The sequence below is a fragment of the Centroberyx affinis genome, unplaced genomic scaffold, assembly GCF_046629955.1.
Source record: "Centroberyx affinis isolate AG114_WGS23_722 - 3 ecotype Tasmania unplaced genomic scaffold, CSIRO-AGI_Caff_v1 ptg004259l_1, whole genome shotgun sequence".
In the NCBI taxonomy this organism is placed as follows: domain Eukaryota; kingdom Metazoa; phylum Chordata; class Actinopteri; order Beryciformes; family Berycidae; genus Centroberyx; species Centroberyx affinis.
Genome location: NW_027281988.1, coordinates 13,234 through 33,767, shown reverse-complemented (window position 1 = coordinate 33,767; position 20,534 = coordinate 13,234). Strand labels below are relative to the sequence as shown.

The 20,534-nt window shown below is 42.3% G+C and overlaps 1 protein-coding gene across 1 annotated transcript in view; it reads left to right on the top strand.

Annotated features, from left to right (window-relative positions):
• The window catches only part of LOC139664376 (serine/threonine-protein phosphatase 2A 56 kDa regulatory subunit epsilon isoform), a gene marked incomplete at its 3' end in the record, with an annotated part of 38,278 nt that overhangs the window by 4,961 nt on the left and 12,783 nt on the right, over positions 1 to 20,534 (top strand). Inside the window, exon 2 of the mRNA XM_071543180.1 lies at positions 3,843 to 4,006. Within this exon, the coding sequence (XP_071399281.1) occupies positions 3,850 to 4,006 (157 nt within the window). The remainder of the gene's footprint in view (positions 1 to 3,842; positions 4,007 to 20,534) is intronic.

Genomic DNA, 20,534 nt, shown 5'->3' with positions numbered 1-20,534 from the left:
ATATGGCATACTTAGTAGGGGCAAGACAAAGTTATTTTCCCACACTTTTGGCATCTCATATCAACTCCTTGACGATTTTGAACAACAGCGGACATTAGAAATACCACGCGACTACTCTGCAATCATTAATTTTAGAACGTGAAACTGCGATTTATGATGATAGACGATCAGTTGTGCGGCCCAAACTCGAGGCTAGCCTTAGAAAGATTTGCAAAAAGCTCTCACAGTCAGCCAGTGCCATCCATACCCCCAGGCAGCAGGATGACAGCATTGTGTGTGTGTGTGTGTGTGTGTGTGTGTGTGTTGGTATTCAAGGCTGAGTGTCCCAGTGCCTCTCCTCTCCTTGCCCTGTCTGTCTTCCTTGGCCGGCTGTAATATACGCGGCCTGGTGGACAGATGACTGGCGGTGACCTGACAGAGCGGTGGAGATGTGTAGGACCGTGTTGCTCAAGTACGGCCTGCAGCGTCTCATTCACGTCTTTTTACATAACGATTCTCTGATTCATTTCTTCTCAGGCCGGCATTTAATACAGCTGAGTGAACTGGAGTGGGAATAGGATCCTCGTACTCTGAAGTACCCAATTTTTTTTTGTAGGGATGGGACGGTATATTAGAAATTCAATATATCGCAGTACAAAAATGTGACAATACGTATCGTGGGTCAGAAAAATGAATGGTGATATCAGCTCCGTGTTATTCTGCTGTAGTAATCACTAATGAGACTCTTGACCATCACAGTTTCACAAGCTCTCCATCCAAATTATATTATTATCACTTTGTAATGACATTTTCAAATTGTTGTTTACATCCCAGCAACCAATGTCATCGCTAGAAAGATTTGTGGCTCAGAAATAAACATGATTCTGCACAGCTTTTGTCACTAAACTTTTAGGTTTTACATCATATTGTAACCCCATATTGTGTATTGTGAGATAAGCATGTGGTCCCATTCCTACTAATTTGACAAGTGAATTATAAATACACAAATTACACAATTAGGCCTACACAAAGAAAATATTTACATTGACATGTCAGGAATTTAACTGACACTTGTATACAGAGTGACTTGTAACGAGTGCGACTGTAGGATAAGCTTCAATTCTGAGGTCATCAACGTTAGAAGTGGGATGTGACTGATACTGAAGGCTGATATTGATATCAATAGTTTTGTATTGAAGCTGCTGAGAGACGATATCCGGTGTGGAAAAAAAGTCTGGGTGTGGCAGGTTTCACTGCAGGTTCCACAGACTGCAACAACTGAAACTGTCGAGTAAAATAATTTCCTCACCTCCATCATATCAGAGTCGGGCCACAGTGACAGACTGATGTCTGATATTTAATAACAGGCAAATGGGCTAACTGTAATTACAAGCATCCAACAGTGAGGAGTTCAGGGGTCAAAGTGACAGCACTTAAGACGATTGATGTAGCAATTATGTATTTATATTTTTATATTTATACTCAACTATTTCTGTTATGAACACACAGAGCCTTTATGCATATTAACCTCTACCTGCAGTGGCAGCCATTGCACAAGTCCCAGTTTATTCATCCATCCTGCATTTATTCTGCATATCTACTGCAGATAATTAAGTCTAGGGCTGCAACTAACGATTATTTTCATTGTCGATTAATCTGTAGATTATTTTCTCGATTAATCGATTAGTTGTTTGGTCTATAAAATGTCAGAAAATGGTGAAAAATGTGGATCAGTGTTTCCCAAAGCCCAAGATGACGTCCTCAAATGTCTTGTTTTGTCCACAACCCAAAGATATTCAGTTTACTGTCATAGAGGAGGAAAGAAACCAGAAAATATTCACATTTAAGAAGCTGGAATCGTTGGCGATTAATAGTTGACAACTTATCGATTAACCGATTAATCGTTGCAGCTCTAATTAAGTCTTTAATGCAATACAAGAACTAGGGTAGACCGATACAGCACATTTTTATTAAGAATGGGCAAGTCAGTGTTGTCCACCTCTGACATGATGGATGTTGTTTGATTCCATATTATTGTATAGTTGTTAACTTCTACACTGGTTTTCTACAGGAAGCCCTTAACCTGAATTGATTCTAATGCCACATTTTGATTGGATGCCACAAAAGTATGAATTAATATGTTATGATTATTCTGGGTTTCAGGAGACAGCTTTAAGGTCTGAAAGGCTTTTCCACCCTTCCAACGTTGAATGCTTCCAGGTTTTGGGGATTTTTTTGGCATGAAAATGGTCAAATTTAAACATATTGATTATCATTACAAATATTGATGGCAGCTACAATCCAAAACTATCAGTATTGGCCTTCAAAAACCTATATTAGCCCTACCAAGAGCTAAATTAGTGTAATGTCTCGCAAAAAAAAAAGCTTCTCAACCGACGTGGCACCAGACAGTTCCTTGTAACTTCTGCCAGCTGAAAAGAAAGCAAAAAGTGGATTGTATTTTTCCAAACAGTTCCTCTTGTGTGGGTCAGAAATGCAGCAGTAGAGCGGCACTTGTGCATTTCTACTGTTCTTCGTTGGTGTTGCAGACTGAGCGGCGTTGCGTTGAGGCTTCTGATGAACGCAGTGAGACGTAATCAGCAGCAAACACACAGCAGTGGGCATTTCCTCAGCTTCCTCCCTCTGTGGCCTCGGCTCTGAACCGCAGCACCATTGTTGTGTGTAGACGGTGGTGTTTTTGTTGTGTGTGTGTGTGTGTGTGTGTGTGTGTGTGTGTGTGTGTGTGTCGGTCAGGTCGGGAGGCGGTGTGTTTGTGTACTGTAACCAGGCCGAGGCCTAAATACTCTCCCATGCTGGGAAAATCAGGTTGTCTGCTTTGGCTGCGCAGGTTTGTTGTGAAACAAACTAATAAAATGCTGAAGGAAGGTGGATTGTTTCTGTAGCTCAGAAAAGTCAGGTGGTGTTTTTTTTTTTTCTTTTTTTTTTCTCATGAGCGCACTACCAAGAAAAACTCATGGCTATAATACTATAATTAATCTGCAATAGGGCTGCATGATTATGGCTAAAATTATAATCCTGATTATTGTGCCAGATATTACAGTCACACTTGTTATTAATAACTATTATGATTTGAGCAGGAAAATTATTTTACTGAACTTCTGGCACCATATGTCAGCATCTGGACTATTCTCAAATACAAGTGAAATGAAATGTTTCAGTTGGGTTACACTGATATGTGGGATCAATATGAGCTTTTTGTTAAATATCAGATATCAGTCAGTGTCTCCACCTCTGATATGATGGAGGTTCCTCCTGACCACAGCTATAGGAAAACCTGTAATGAAATTTTCTTTTCTTTTCGTTTTTAACGCCAGTAATGTCTCCCAGAGTTTCTCTACCATTGAAAGAATTTCATCCGTCTGGGTTTCAGTGGAGAGTTTTAGTGTCCCATGATGGAATAAATGCTTTTTCAGAGGCTTTTCCACCCTGACAAGAATAAAATTCTGGGGAAAAACTGAAAACAATTTTTTGTCATGAAAACATCAAATTTAAACAAAATATTGGCTATCATCAACTTCATCTAAAAATATTATTATTGCTATCCGCCTTCAAAAACCCATATCAGTTGAACCCTATGTTCCAATATTGCCAAAATTTTAATATTCTACCGTTATTGATTGTGGAAGCTAAAATTGTGATCTACAGTTAATCATGCAGCCCTAATTTGAAATGAATTCAGAGCTTCCAAATGCATTTCTAATATGATTCTGTGTTTTATTGGTTCCTGTTTGATGCTTGTATGCGTCATGATGATGAACCTGCAGTGTCCCAGTATTTCCCAGACTGACGTACCTCCCCCCCCTCCACCCACCTCCCTCCTCCCCCCTCTGTGTGTCTCCCAGCAGGGCTATGTCCTCGGCAGCCACCACGTCTCCATCTGTGGACAAAGTGGACGGATTTTCGCGGAAGTCTGTCAGGAAGGCCAAGCAGAAGCGGTCGCAGAGCTCGTCCCAGTTCCGCTCTCAGGGCAAACCCATAGAGCTCACGCCCTTGCCACTGCTCAAGGGTAAGAGGGGAGGAGGGAAGGGAGGGGAGGGAAGGAGGGAAGGGAAGGAGGGTGGGGATGGGGGTGGGGGGGTGTCACCAAGTAAACGCCACAAACACCCAGGCTGAGGGTGGATGTGCATTCACTACGGTTGTTGAAATATTTAAAGGGGAAACTCCACTGAAATTGACTTTGAGTTTGTGATTATGCAAAAGTAAGGATGTTGTGAGCAGATCATGAAGTTCACCAGCTGGTCACCGCAGCTATTGATCCTGAGATTGTTGTTGATTGGAGAAAAAATCTTGATAGGTGTGATATTGACTCGTACTTTTTTGAGAAAACATAAAAAAAAAAAAAAAAAAAGTGACACCTTACCAGCAGGGTCTGGAATGAACTTTCTGGCTCACCTGTCAAGCGCTGCTATACGAAAAAAAGAAAATGTTTAATATTAGTACAGGAACATGACAGTCATTTCTTCCAGCCATTTCATTATGCCTAGCTAATATTATTAATAATATTATCTTCCATGTTGGCTGGGATTAGACTAAATTCGTTGAAGAAACCGGTGAAAGATCCTGTTGTGAATTTGCGATATGAGCTTCAGCTGTCCTCTAACATGTAAGCGACTCACTGACGGTGTGTCAGTCGGCTTTCTGTATGTTGACTTCTTTCCACAGTACTTTGAACTCTGAAATTTCCACTAAACTGGTGCAACAGGACCGGTGGATTTGGGATTGAACCAGTCACTGTGGATGAAACCGTTATTTTCCTGTCTCTATCTGAGAGTTTGTGTTTGTGCTTTCATACCCATTCCTCTGTGTGTGTGTGTGTGTGTATGAATAGTGATTGTGTGTGTGTGTGTGTGTGTTAGCTACGTGCCCAGACAGGTAGATCATCATGGTGATCACACATGGGCCGGTCAAAGCGTCTGTCTGTGCGTCACGGTGCAGGGAGAGGCTCTGCGGAGCGTCGGTGTATCACAGCCTTAATCCTCCATTTCTCAGCATTTATGGGGGAATTTGACTTTATTCTGCTCACATCACACACTGAGTATGAATTGCATCACATCTGGCTCCTGACAGCTTGTATACATCTGTGAATGATGAACATATTTGTACGCAGATCTTTTCTCAGGTGCTGGGTTGAGTAAGTGTGAACCTACACCTTTTTTTTTTTTTTTGATTCAGAAAGACACGTTTCTGCCTTTGTGTGTTTTCAGCAGTTTTCTGCACGTTTGTCTCTTAATTCACACCTGTGGAAAATGTCTTTTAACATGAAAGCTCTATGTAAGACGCTAGATTTTTTAGGGCTGAACGATTTTGAAAAATGATCTAATTGCGATTATTTTGACTGATATTGCAATTACGATATGATTATTAGAGGGAATGATAATTTTTACATCATTATTCTCATTTTCATTGAAAAACGTATTAAAATGATTATTATTAATGATTTTTGCGGGGATCTGTACCAAACAAAGATGTTTTCTTAAGTCTAGAATATGATGTGTAGGCCAGGACATCTCTGCAGCACTATTTAATTTAAACACACACACATTTCACCTTTAACAAATATTGCGCCTCCTGCAATTTGAAAATTGCAGTAGGCCATATTGCGATTTCAATAAAATTTCGATTAATTGTTCAGCCCTAGCTGCAACTAACAATTTTCATTATTGATTAATCTGTCAATTATTTTTTCGATTAATCAATTAATCATTTAGTTTAAAAATAATGACAAAAGCCCATCACAAGTTACCAGAACTCAAAATCATTCTTAAAATAACTTTAACCCATAACACGTTTTTTAATGATATGAAATGAACAAAAACAAGCAAATCTTAGCATTTGTGAAGCTGTAACCAGCAAATGTTTTTTTTTTTTACTTTATCATCAAAATTATAATCGATTAATCAACTAATCGTTTCAGTACTAATATTTTTACAGTCTAAACTGTTAGATTTCTGATTTTAAGCGAGCTGTAATAAAGAGCCAACATTCCTCCAGAATGAAGGAAGCCACCTGACTTCCCTTCCCAGCTCTGTTGGATCCAGGTCTGAATCTGAATTTTTTTTTTTTTTTTTTAATTATTATTACAGGCAAATAATACACATAACACACACGACAATATGATGACATGACAGTATATCCTCACAAAAAAAACAAGTAGTAAAAAAAGTAATATAAATAAAAAAGACAAAATAAAAAATAATAGGATCCCGTCAGTATTTCAAATAATTAGATTGACAGTACCAGTGCATTTAGAAACTGAAATACACATATGACCGGTAGAGCGTATTTAAAGTTTTATATAGTCCCACTTTTCACTAGAGCAAATTTTTTCCCATTTCATATTGTGTTGTGCTACTTTGTAATGGTTTGTAGCAATTATTTTTTCCAAAAGAATTTGGCTTTGCGCTGTATTTTTTAAGAAACTTAGATTCAAATTAGTTCTTGATTGAGCTTTAAATATAAATATTTTACTTAACAGAATAATTGTATTTATTATCTGGGGACCGTTTTCATCTAGTACCCCCAACATAATGTTTAAAGGTGTAAGTTTAAAATAAATACTGAGTGGCCTTAGCCCATTTTCGATATTGGTCCACAAACTTGCAACACATGGTCTGAATCAGATTTGAGAAACCCTGTTCTTCACCTGTGTAAATCCAGTCGTGGTGTGGTGTGGTGTGGCGGGGCGGGGAGGGGAGGGGAGGGAAGGGGAGGGAAGGGGAGGGAAGGGAGGGGAGGGGAGGGGAGGGGAGGAATGCTGCCTGACAGAAACCAGACACACAGACACCGACTCAGACAGAGCCGCGGCCTGTCAGTCTGCGGTTCGCTGGAAAGCCACTTCCTGGTTCATCCTCAGCCAAGGTGCGGCCCTGCTGGCCCACAGAGGGAGGGTGTGTCTGGCGTCCTGGACGGGACGGGACGGGACGGGAATCCTGTGCTCTCCCTCCCTAGAGTACAGTGTGTGTGTGTGTGTGTGTGTGAGAAAGAGAGTGTGTGTGTTGCTGTGTTCAGGTTGTGCCCACTCTGGTATAATGAGGACAGAGCTGGTGTGCCACTCACTGCTGCTTCCTCATAATTAGTCAACCGCGTTGTGTATGTGTGTGTGTGTGTGTGTGTGTGTGTGTGTGTGTGTGTGTGTCTGTGTTGGCCTGTTCTGGTGTGTGTGTGTGTCTCTTTTTCTGCATCTGTGACCAGCTGTGTGTGTGCGTGCATATCTGCACATTTGAAGGTGCGTTCGAGTGTGAATGTGTATATATTTGTGTGTGCATGCTAGCACCTCTGTCTTCATCTCTGTTTGTTTGTGTGTGTGTGTGTGTGTGTGTGTGTGACTCTGGGTTCACGCTCCACATACACTCAGTGTCCTTATGTAAACCTCTACATGCTACCAGACCTCACACACCTGACCCTCACACACACACACACACACACACACAGGCTCACTGTTGATCTAATGAATAATCGACTCTGGTAAAAAAAATGCAGCCTGTTTGTTGAATATAGAACCAAATATCCAAACAGCGTCAGTTATGAAGCAGAGTGTCTCACGTTTCTTTCTTAAAATCAGAATAGTAAATGCACCTGACTGCTCGAGTTGCACGATTATGACAGAAATTATAATCCCAATTATTTTCCCTGTGATCACAATTATTAATTCTGATTACTTGTTTCGGTTTCAATTATTTTATTACACTTTTTCATTTTTTTCAGTGGAGCCTACCTCAAAATAACAGCAGCTAGAAAGTCTTGTCTCTTACCGTCTGACACTTATTGTTTCCTTATTTACAATATTGAAGTAAGTAATTACACTTTATTACTTTGGAGACGCAGCTACAGCCCCGAGGCAAATTTTGCACAGAGTCTGGACTTGTTTGTTATGTGTTTTAAACCAAAGTATCTCCAAATGACAGGAACTGAAACAACATTTTTAGGATTTTTCTTTCGTAACATAACAGGTGCTGATTTGTTGTTTTCGTTTTGCACACATTGCACATACAAAGATTGTGACTGGCCATGTGTATTGGAAGTGCGATGTGCCACACCTACTTTCAGGGGGGTTGAAAATATAAGAAACACTTCAATATCACTAAATTACATGGATATTTATCATGGAAAGATACATTTACAATATAGAATTATCTATACTTAATTATGCAGTCCTACAGAATCAAATTCTAACTGGGAATCCCTGGAAAAGAAATAAAGTTGTAAACACTAACTACAGTATTATGAATGGTCTAATGTAAATTGCTAACATTTCAGTTATAGTAATAGCACCAGGCATTAGCCTACTTTATACCATGGTCTGGGTGAATACTCGATTCTGATTGGCTGCAGGGTGTCCATTAATTCCTGATAATGGACACCTACTAAGTAGTTCCAGTGAAACTGTCTGTTCACTGTTCTAAATTAATGCGCTGGCTACGTAGCATCAGCCTGTGTCTAAAATGAGTAACCATAGCAACAGGGACACAATCCAAGCCTCCGTTTACAATTTGTATGTTCGTGAAAATCTTGATATTGATTTGGGGACAATGACATGGCTGGATAGCTAGCTAGTCTTGTTGTTAAACATACTGTCAAATTATATTTACTGTTTGTTATTGACTTTGAATGTTGCTAGCATAACGTTAGCTTTCTGGCTCCTAGCTGAGCCAAAGGGTTCTATGAGCTGAGCGGACTAGAAATATCTCCTGCTGCCAAGTCCTATCTAAGGTTCGTCCTATTTACTGGAGGAGTGAACAACGTTTCCATTGCATAAGAACCTTATGGGATCGTAATGATTGTTCCAGGTATTAGTGAAACCCTCAGGTGTTACCAGGGAAAGTTATGGCTTGTAAAAAACTTTAGATTTTGATTACAAAACGCATGAAAATATAAATTAATGGTCTCAATATTTTTTTCTTTGGCAATTAATGGACTCCCCGTCGTCCATTAATTCCTGATAATGGACACCTTGAAAGGCATTATCCCTTACATATTGTCCCAGAATAACCTACCTAGCTAAATTAAACTAAGTTGTGATAGTCTTGTGTAAATAGACGTGCATAACTCGAAATGATTGCATATCTAAAACACCAGGAGGAACATGTTTACCGTCGTTCTTCTGTTGCCAGTATGTATCCGGAGCTGGCTGACTGACTGACTGACTGACTGACTGACTGACTGACTGACTGACTGACTGACTGACTGACTGACTGACTGACTGACTGACTGACTGACTGAGCACGCTCTCCGCTCTGCTTCACTTCACATTCACAGTTCCTCAGTTCCTCAGTTCCTCAGTTGTCACCTTCCCAGTGCAGCCACAGTCTGTTGCTGGCCGCTGAGCAGATCCACTGCAGCGCTCCCTGTAGCTCCGCTCAGTAGCTTCAGGCGGAGGTATTCTTACAACAAAGTCGGCCTTGCCTGAAATAGAAACACAGTCGAACACGTCGGTGCAAACAAATTTGTGTACAAGGTGTTAAAGTTATTTCCCGGCTGCTGCTGCTTCTGTACTGTATTGTCTCTTACCTGAGACAGAGATAGTGAGAGCAAACATTCAAGGACCCATAGAGGAGGCTACATCTGTAGGCTACATCTCAAAAGATAGAGGATGGCACTGAAACTGGCCATGGTGTCCACAGCGAAGCAAAACTTGCCTGAAACACAGTTGAACACGTTGCCACATGCAAATCTGTGTATACTCACTGTGGCTTTGCATTGTTTGTTTATTTACACTCCACACCAGTGGGGGCACATGAAGATTAAAGTGGTAACCATAACCTAGGCAAAAACTCACAACAACAACAATGGCTGCGGTGAAAGAGTGACAAAGGCATCTGAGTGAATATGAGGATTTAAACCAAATGGTTTCTAAATCCTCATCATAAGTGTGCAGAAATCCTCTGACGAGCTCGGCAAGCTCCGCCTCCAAACCGTTCATGTTGAAAAAAGCTGATCATGAGATGTCAACATGGAGATGGAAACAAAAAAGCAATCAACCGGAAACGGAAATGTTTGTTGCTTTTCCTCAGGGCGACATGATGTTTTAGGCCACGTCCACACTAATACGTTTTCGTTTTAAAACAAAACCATCTCTGTCCACACGAGCGTTTCAGAAATAATCTCCGTCCATACTAACACGCCTGAAAATGCACATCGCATGACCATTCACATACACTGGGCATGTAAACAGGAAGCAGATGTGTCTACTCTGCGAATCAGGGAAGGACACGTCGTGACTGATAAGACCCAATCAGGATGCGAACGTGGGCGTCTGCGTCATCGTTTTTCAAAAGTCTCTGTTTCCACCCGTCCGGACTAAAACGCAATCCCGGAGTTTTCAAACTAAAACGGGGTCAGCAGCGTTTTCAAAAGTCTCTGTTTTAGGGGTCCGAAAACGCCGGAGTAGTGCGGACGCTAGGCGTAAACGTAGCAACAGTTATGCCTTTAAAATGAAAACCTATTAGTGTGGATGTGGCCTTAGACCAATTGCAGATGGTCACACAGCGGGGGCTGGTGTGTGAAAAATCTGTGTAAATGTGTCTTTACATGTAACAACTTGCTGAAATTCATTTCTGCAGCAAGTATATGAAGGCCTTTAGTCACTGGAGGAGGAGGAGAGTGTCTCTCATTCACTCTCATGCATTTGAATTGGATCCCTTCCTTCTGTTCACAAGCTCCCTCCACCCACATACATGTACACACACACTACCAGTCAACAGTTTGGACCCACCTGACTGAATGTACTATGTTCCTCATTCTCTTAAAGCCATTTTGACCTAAAGGCTTCTGCTTAAATGCTTGAAATTCATTTCTTAGACAAATATAAATCGTGAAGTTGATGCTGATGTATGAATTTCTTTCTAAAGCCTTTGCCTTTCGATCAAGGCAAAGGGCGGATACAGTAGAGAATCTATAATATAAGATGGCTTTGATTTGTTTGACACTTTTTTTTTTTTTGTCACTGCATAATTCCATTTATGTTATTTCATAGTTGTGGTGTCTTTATTGTTATTCTAAAATGTGAAAAATTGTAAAAAAAATAAAGAAAAATGCATGCGTCCAAACTTTTGACTGGTAGTGTAAACCAGGATTAAGTTAGACTTTCGCTCTCGGTCTACTGTGAACTTAACTCCGTAGATAAACACTGTGTAACAAATGCTAAAACAGGATGAGAAAGGGCAGTGTTAATTAAACCTACCGCTAAAATCCAATTAATAAATCAAATTGGCCAGCGCAGCCCTACCAGACGATGTTGATGCCTGCCTGGCCTTCAGGTTGCCAAACACTCTGACTGCCCTTTTTGCTGTGCGACTTGCTCTTTCCCTGACAGCCTCTTCTACCTCTAATCTGTTAACATTATATAACTGCCAAGGAGATGCATATCTGGCAGTGCTGTGTTTTATTAACTGGCTGGCAGTCTCCTAGGCCGCCTGAAGGCTCAACCCACTTAGGAATGTTTTACACCAGCGCTCAGAGAGAGAGAGAGAGAGAGAGAGAGGGAGAGGATTTTAGTTTTGTTTTGACGATTTTTACTTTCGTTTCTAATAAGGATTCTGTTTCCCTTTTGTTGCATCCTGGCTGTATTTTCATGCATGTTGTTTTTTTCCTACTCTCTCACAATGTATTTTTTATGATCTCTCAGCGATGTGATTCTTCTTTCTTGTTTTCATTTTTATTTTTTTGGACACGTCTCCCATTTGTTTGAAATGGAGATTCCCGTTTTCCTCCCGTCTATCCGTTTTGTCATGATTTTTCAGGATGTAATTTTTTTTTTACTAAGAGAGAAATATCACGTCAAATATCTCTCTCTTTTCTGGAATTTTTGCACAAACATAACACCCGTTCTTTTTGCAGTTTCCTGTTTTTCTTTGCTTTTCCATTCATTTTTATCATGCTGTTAGAGGATGTAATTGTTTATGAGGGAGCAGTATCAGTGATATGATTTATCAGCGTATATTATCAGAGTATTTTCTAACAAAGCTACCTGTTTTCCTTCATTTTACTCATTTCATTTAATTTGTTTGAGGATTTTAGTTTATTTGCACACTCCATTTCTGCTCTTCTCTAACAAATATTTCCTGTTTTTCTGAATTCTTCCCACTTTAATCCTGCTTGTTTTTAATAAGTGAGTAGTATTTTGCATGTATTTCATAGGGTTTCTCAGGGTTTAGTATTTCCTCTTCTTTCCTAACGGAGTGAGCTGTTTTGGTGACTTTTTTCCTCTTCACTTGCACATCATTCGGTCGTGTCCTGGTTACCTCGCGCCCCGAGGTGCAGTGGCAGCAGCAGAGGGGGGGGCGTAGATCTGGACAGCTGTATCCTTGGCCCTGTCAGGTTAACTGTCTGTGATACCACGAATCACATCTCTTCCTCCCCCTCCTCCTCCTCTTCCTCCTTCTCCACCGGCGGGTTAGTCTCCGTCACAGGTCTGACTCCAGCCAAAAACGACAAGCCGGGCCCTCGTAAGGCACAGCGGATTACATAAATCCCGTGGCTGGCAGTGGGACTCGTTCCTAGACATGGAGAGGAAGGCAAGGAGGGTGCAGTTTCCTCCGGGGGAGCCCCGGCCTGCAGACTGTGACGCACGCTGTGGGGAATTTTCATAATAATCAGTAATTCTCGGTTTTACTCTTGCAGCGGTTTTCAAAAGCTTCAAAGTCTGCAAAGGAAAAACGGAAATTGATAAATGAAAAAGTAGAACGGGTAATGACAGAAAATGATAAACAGAATAACTAGAAGTCTCTGGTGTGTGGGTTCAGAAATCACAGACAGAAAGAATCCAGCAAGAACACACTGAGAGAAAAGATGCAAAAGTGACAACTAAAAACTAAAAAAAGTGCACACAGAAAACATTTCATTCATAAACCATCATCAGTTCTCAGTTCTGAATTGACAAAGCCATGCACTGACTATATTTATTTTGTGTATACCACATGGTTGTCATCAATCATTCAAACAAGCCTTAGGCCAGCAGGACAATGATCCAATACAATAAAATAATAATTACACCAATTACACAGTGGAAACATTTTCAGTGCAAATATTGTATTGTTGACATGTCTCCAGGCAACAACGTCACCAAGACTAATTCTCTCTACTTGTCTGGTACTTGGCAAATAAAGTGATGCTACTTATGATTTAGAGGTGATTTAAAAAAAGAAACTTCATCACAAGCTTGACTCCACCCCAGAAACTCAATATAATACAATATATATAATGCTGATAAAACAAGTAATAAATCATGTAACACATTTGCACACTGTGTCGGTAGGACAAAGTGCAACATGGCCTGTGCGCGTGCATATGTGTGTGTATAGGCTATCTTGATACCAAAGACTGAGTGCTGCTGTAGCTATGGTGTGTGTGTGTGTGTGTGTGTGTGTGTGTGTGTGTGTGTGTGTGTGTGTGTGTGTGTGTGTGTGTGTGTGTGTGTGTGTGTGTGTGTGTGTGTGTGTGTGTGTGTGTGTGTGTGTGTCTGTGTGTGTGTCTGTGTGTCTGTGTGTCTGTGTGTGTGTGTGTGTCTGTGTGTGTGTGTGTTCAAGCTACCAAGATGCCAGTGAGTGAATGCTATTTATTTTAGCTGCCTACACCCCCAAGATATCATCCTATATTTGGTTTATAACTCCCCGTTTTGATTTGAACTCCTATAAAACTCTGCTCACTGACTATTGACCATTACTGACTCTACATATAATCTGTGACAAGCTTGATGAAAACACCCAAACCGAATGTTTTCCTTTAACTGAACAGTAGGAAATGAGAATGCATATTTACAGTGTGGACAGGGGGTTTATATGGAGCCGCTCCTGACAACCCTTTGAAGCAGATATAAGTGTAATAGATTACCCATGATAAGGTGAAGTTACTACAAATGCTCCAAAGCTCTCTCACAGCTCATTGTTAAAAAGTATTGAAGAACATGCTCCTGGTCAATAGCTTGCTATATTGTGTGGATTTTGATTGGCTGAGAGGTAGAGATGGTGCCGATGCCGAGTCGGCGTTCTCCCACACGCCGCTATCAATCAGCTGCTGACTGTGAGCGGAGTGACCTTTGACCCCCTGTAGCACGTGTTCTGTATGCGGTCAAGTAGTGGAAGGCAGTGAGAGCCTGGCCTGTCACCTGCAGGACACGAGGAAACTGGAAGATTTTTTTTTGTTCTTTTAGGGCTGCATGAGTATGGCTAAATGACAATATGCATTCAGAAATAAATGCATTAATTTGCAAGATACAGTGGTCGTCATTAGTTTTCTTTTGTGATCAGGAGCACAAAAAAGGACATCTGCCATTAGAAATGAATTGGGGCTGCCCACCTGTTAGAGTTGCAACCTAAATAGAGCATGGATGCTCAAGTGACTGAATAATTGAAATAGAAAACAAAGTATTCCCTATTCTCTAAAAGCTGTATGGAAGCACCATAGTCCCTAAGGGTATTATGATTTTTGTACTGCTGTTATTGGCGCATGTGTACTGTGAAAAGTTCTCTCCAAAGTAATAAACATACATAAGAATAAGGAAAAGGCAAGAAACATTTCCAACTAGCTCCTTGGTTACCATAAGAGTTGGCATGGCAACCAAAACATCACAGCTAGCAGAGCTTTATGGGAATTATCAGCTTGGATGGAATAAGATTGCCTGGATGAAACCATACAGTATAGAATTATTCTGTTATAATGTAAATATACAGCAGTTATTATAGTCTCATCAACAGCTTCACTACTTTGTGCTGCGTGAAGTGTTGCCACAGAGATGTTCCTGTAACGAGGTAGAACGAGGAAGGAATGAATAGAGAGTGACAGAGAGAGAGAGAGAGAGGCGGTGAAGAGGAGTGACGAGGCTGGCGGGAAGCCTGGAGGAAGGATTAGGAGACCTTTAATGCTCCGTGGCAGAGGAAGGAAGGAACGAAGGAAAGGAGGAAGAAGAGGGGAAGGAGATGACTCCAGCCAGACACCGGATAAACAAGGACAAACTCCTCTCCTCTCCTCTCTCTTTTCCTCCTCTCCTCTCTTCTTTCATATCCTCTCCTCTTCTTTCCTCTCTTCTCCCCCATAACCTCTCTCCATATTGGCAGTGTTGAAGCATTTTATTTTAGTTACAAATCAAGATGTTAACATAAGATGGCCGCAGTAAATTACTTTCGTTCCTTTCTCAATTCTCAAGACTAGTAGTCGTGATCACAATATCTGGCAAAATAATCTGTATGATCGTTTTAGCTTTAATCTTGCAGTCCTAGGACGCATATGGGATCTTTACCAGTCTGGTTTGACTTATTCAAACAAGTTGGTAATTCATACTAACTCATGTGCAGGATGGGAAATTACCACTAATCACTAAGCCAAATGCTGGTACATTGTGATTGTGCCTGGTCGGTTTGGATAGTGAAATAGTGGAAACATCTGGCGGGTTTTGAAGTCAGTCAGACACGATGAAAAGTGGGCGACAAAAAAAATCTGGTTTCCTCCTCCTGTGACGTCGGTGTGTTCTTCCTCCTTCACAGTGACACGAGCTGCGGTGACGTCCCAGAATCAAACCCCTCTTATCACCAATGCAGGGGTGTAAAAGTGGAAAATTTAGAAATATGGCCTAGTGGAGGGAGATATCTCATTTCAACAGCAAGCGAGGCTAATCTGGGCCAAATTCTCCTCGAGCTGAAGGTGTTGTCGGCACTTTCGGCTCGAATTAGGTTTTTCTCGCGTCTCGGGCTCACCTCCACCTCATGTAGGAGGACTGATCTCTGTCTCTGACCTCCCTGGGCAGCAGCAGACTTAAAAAAGAGAGAGGAGCAGAAATAGAATGAGAGGGAGAGAGAGAGAGAGACTGGGATGTACAATACCGCCCAGCGTTTTTTTTGCCCGCCCCCGTCTCTCTGCGGCCGCTTCTGGTCTCCGTTCGGCCAATGAAGCCCCCCCGACACTCTTGCCTCTTCCCCTCCACCCCCCTCCTCCACCTCCTCCCCTCGGGGGGGAAACCTGATCCACGCGGTGTCTCTTTACGCTTTTCCAGCCCCACTCGCTACAAACAAGCCGCAAGACGAGCGTGGGTCCACCAAACTTCTCTTCTCCGCATGTTCCGCTCAAATCGGCTCAGATTGCGACTTTCATGACTATCGTTTTCTACCGGTGGAACCTGCCAGGGAACGGGAACCTGACTGAGTGAGTGCCAGTATAGTTTGTGTGTGTGTGTGTGTGTGTGTGTGTGTGTTTGTGTGTGTGTGGGGGCGCGCACGCTACTTCACACAGGAGCGTGCAGTGTTATAGTTAGCCTGTGCTGTCAAGGGCCGCCGCCGCCGCCGCTCGGCCCGCTGGTATGTCTGTGTGAGGCAAGCGGAAAGGTGGACTTATAAATGGACTGGAGACGGTAACTGAAGACAAGCGCCGTTACTGGGCGAGAGGCGGGGAGAGGAGAGGAGAATGGAAAGTTCACCGGTGAAAATAGTGCGTTTCTCCTTTGGATTCCAGTTGGAAGAATGTCACCGGGTTTGTAGCGGAGCGAGTGTTGACATTACAGGAGGGTGGATCCAGTTCGTAGCGGTGGATTTGAGCACGTGTTGAGAGAGAGGGGACATGGCTTTCCTCTGACACAACACTCACACACACACACACACACACATACATGAGTCGACCGTGGCTGACTGACAGGCTCACAGACGGATAACTTGGCTGTTGTGTGAGGAAAGCATAGCAGGAGAGAGTGGTGAGTTATGGGCCGGGGTGCAGGACAGGTGTCTGTTCTGGCGGTGCGGTGTTGTTGTGTTCGGTGTGCTGGAGGAATGCCTGCTATGTGCGTCCTGCGAGCGCCCGGCCCTCACCTGGGCCCGTGAACATCGCCTTTGTGCGAATCGTCCCAGATATCACTACTGCTGCCTACGTTTTACATTTACGCTTCAGGTATTTAGCTGATGTGACTTGTGACTTGTGTCTTACTCAAGGAAACTGACATGACGCATCGGCTGTCACAGGGCTTGAACCTGTGACCTTTCAGCTATGGCAGGGTCTCTCCAACACAAGGCCAGCCTGCCACCCTGCGTACTGAGGACTCAAAATGCCAAGGAGTTTCAAAAGAATGCAAAACGTGGCAAACTTAAGTGAAAATAATTATTTTGGTTGCGAAGAGGATGAAAGAAAACTTCAAACGTTTCAGCCTTCAAGCTATTCTTGGAGTCGATCTCTGCTCGCCCAAAGACCTGCGGGTGGAAATTTAACTATTTGGACAGCGATCTAAAGAGTTTTTTTTTTCTTTGCCCAATCCATGATGCCAAATATATTTCACATCCAACATAAGACAAAAGAACAGACAGCTGTTGATTACAGATCTTTATTGGCATCTATATTAAACCATGTTGAAATAACAACATAAATCAGACCAACTTAAGCTCACTGCTACACAATAATAGCATTTGATTCTTGTACTTTGGAACCGTTTGGGTTGCAAAGTATTATTACTTGTATAGGGTTTTGGTGTGTGAGGAGGAGTGATTTGTTGAAGGTGCTTTTGGGGTTGTTGCTTAATGAAAGAAGGAGCTCCAAGGCACTGTTCAGGCAAAATTGTAAAAAGTATTTAGCTAGTTCAAAAGAACAGATCAAAAGCAACTCCAGTGCATCCTGGCCATGCTCTGGCCTTCAGGGAGCAGCACACCAAACTTCACGAGGAACGTGAGTGCAGTTTTAAGAAGAAGAAGCTCGATCATTGATGCTTTCTTGATTCTAAACTTGGGTTACTTGGGTCTCAGTGCTGTATGGGTCCTTGAGCGTTTGCTGTCATGAGGAACTCGCCTTGACTCTCATATTCTGTCTTCTGTCTCCTGTATTCTGTCTCAGGGAAGACACAATACACCACAGCAGCGGCACACAGGAAATACCTGTGACACCTTGTTAGCTAAACGTTGGAGTGACTGCACCCTGAGCCTCCACACCTCCAGTGTCTCTGCAGCCTGTCTGCCTGTGTTGTCAGCTCCAGTAACAGGAGCAAAGTTTACCCAGGATGGCTGGATGTGTTAATGATTGACAGGAGCCTGGCGCCTCACAGGGAGCCTGTATGAGACCTGAGAACATGGAGATATGGCAACGGGTAGGGTGCATCTGGGTCACGCATATGTATTTATATGTTTGAGTTTTTCCATTACACAAGTACCGGGCTGTTGCCTGTACTGAGCCAATATGTGTTTGGTACAGTATCAGTACACTACCCATACTGGGCCTACAGTTGAAATAGCAGACTATCAGTACTATGCTGTTCTAGGCATACTGTAGGTATGGACTGTCAGTACGATGCTGAAAGAGTTGTGCACGGCCCCTGCAGTGTTTTCATGATACTAGAGTTTGGCTTCAATACAATACTGGGTTTAATATCTAAAAATTCAAATCTACTGTGATACGACAAACATCCAGCTTTGTGCTACCATACTTGACTTGGACAGCTTTCAGTTGGGTGTCGTTCCTGGCACCATTTCAGTTCAGGTACACTAAATTTAAGACATGGTGGACTGACTGTGTTGCCATGGTTTCAGCTGTTTTCAATCCTGTCCTCCTCCTCCTTCATTTAACTATTCCAGTCCGCAAGTTTACATCCGCTATAGGTGACATCGAAATGGGATTGCAACTTGCAGAACACGTTTGCTGAAAGTGTGCAACGTTTATAAAATTCAGCATTGAATTAAATCATTTCGCAATGGTATCAAAGTAGTATTGACATTTTGGTCATCGTGACCAACACCCGTCCCTTGTCTGTCACCACTGTAATGATGACACCCTTGCCAGCACCTTGTGAAAGTGGTGCAGTACCAACTGGAAGGCAAACCTAGAGCGCAAAAACCTCCACCAGCGCTGAACAATTCTCCAACTTGTAAAGCTGCAGCCTCAGTAAGCCTCAGTTTGTTTATCGTTCTTCCGGGTCTGATTTTCTGAGGAAATGGCACGTGAATGCAATGCTGTTAAAAAGGGATAATTGTCTGGCAGAAATCCCAGATCCTGATCATCACCAAAATCTAATCAACCTGGCCCAAGGGTTTCGGTCCACCGAGTTTCATCCAAACCCGTTAGTTACTTTTTGGGACATCTTGCTTACAGACAGACGGGTGAAAACAACCTTCTTCTAACTTTATTGGCTCAGGTAAACATGTAAGGGAGACTTTACCAGCACACTTAGCAAAACTAAACCAAACCAAGCTTTGCATTATGCTATGCATAAGGCACAGTATGCTGCTGCACTGGAACAACCATATTTGCGTACGTGTGTGTGTGCATGTGAATGTCAACCAGGCTGCCTGTGTGACTTCCTCCATATCAGCTTCATGACTGTTGACCAGTTGGTCTTGTGCCAGTTTCCTGTGGAGATCTGCACAGACAGCTAATGCCATGTTGTGGGGTCTCTGTCTTCATAGTTTGACGAGCAAACAGAACAGATGTTATGAATGTCGGCCTGCATCAACTCCTCACTGTAATCCTTTATGTAACGTTTAACCTCAGTGGCCTATAGGCTTTGTAGTGGCAGTACTGATGCTATGCAGCTGAACAGGAAATAAGAGGCACAGTTGCTGTTCCGATTGAGGCGCTTACATGCACAGTATATCCGTTTAGTGTTCTTAAGCGTTGTTGCAGAAGGAGAAGAGGTTTGAATAACGGATGGGGGTGTTAGAACATTTGGTGCGACTGTGTTTCATCTCTCTCATGTAAATAAATACAATTTCTCCCTCACAGAGCTTCATAGTTATAGGCTTGGCCATGTATGCAAGTTGGAACCACCAGCCACCACCGTCCAGGTGCTAGTGAATTTTAGAAAAGACCAAAGATTTGGCAGTGCTACTTGGTACCAGAAATGGCAGAAAGAAATCGGCTCATTTGAGTGGAAACATGTTGCAGTTTGTCTCTGGCTGGTCTGCTCTGCCACCTACTTTGGCAGGTGACCAACCTTCATTTGGAGGCCGTGGTAGTTAGTGGGTAAAATAGTGAAAGTGGCTAGTGAATATTGAAATTGTCCACACACTGTGGGCGGTGGATGAAAACTAAATTTTCATGCCCTCCTTATGCCATTGACAGTAGTGTAACTTGGGGTTCAATCAGCTGTTGTCCTGTAAAAAACTTGTTACTCCTATTGTTTTGTTTTTTTTGTTTTGTTTTTTTCCTCACATAGGGAAAAGTAAGCAAAACAAAACAGTTGATGGGGCATCCTGAGGTCAAGCTGAACCATTGAAAACACATTGTGAAGTTTCAGAAAAGAATGGACACTACTGGGAAGAACAAACATTTTTCTCAGTTCCTTAGAAGTTGACTTTGTGGAGATGAGAAGTTCATGCAGGATGCCAATACGAGTCAGACGATCCTTTGGTCAGTTTTATTTTATGCTTTACTTTTGAAGTGTTTAACAGCTGCTCTTTATTCAGAGTGACTCAGAGAATCAGTGTAAAAAGCTTAGAGTGGCAGTAATACAACCAACATTGGGTTGGCTGGATGCTAGAGGTTGGAGAAGCGGACTTGTGGCAAGAGGCAACTGGTTTAAATCCCCAGACCGGGTTCCTCAAAAACTGCTGCTGAAGTGTCCTTGAGCAAGGTGCTTAAAG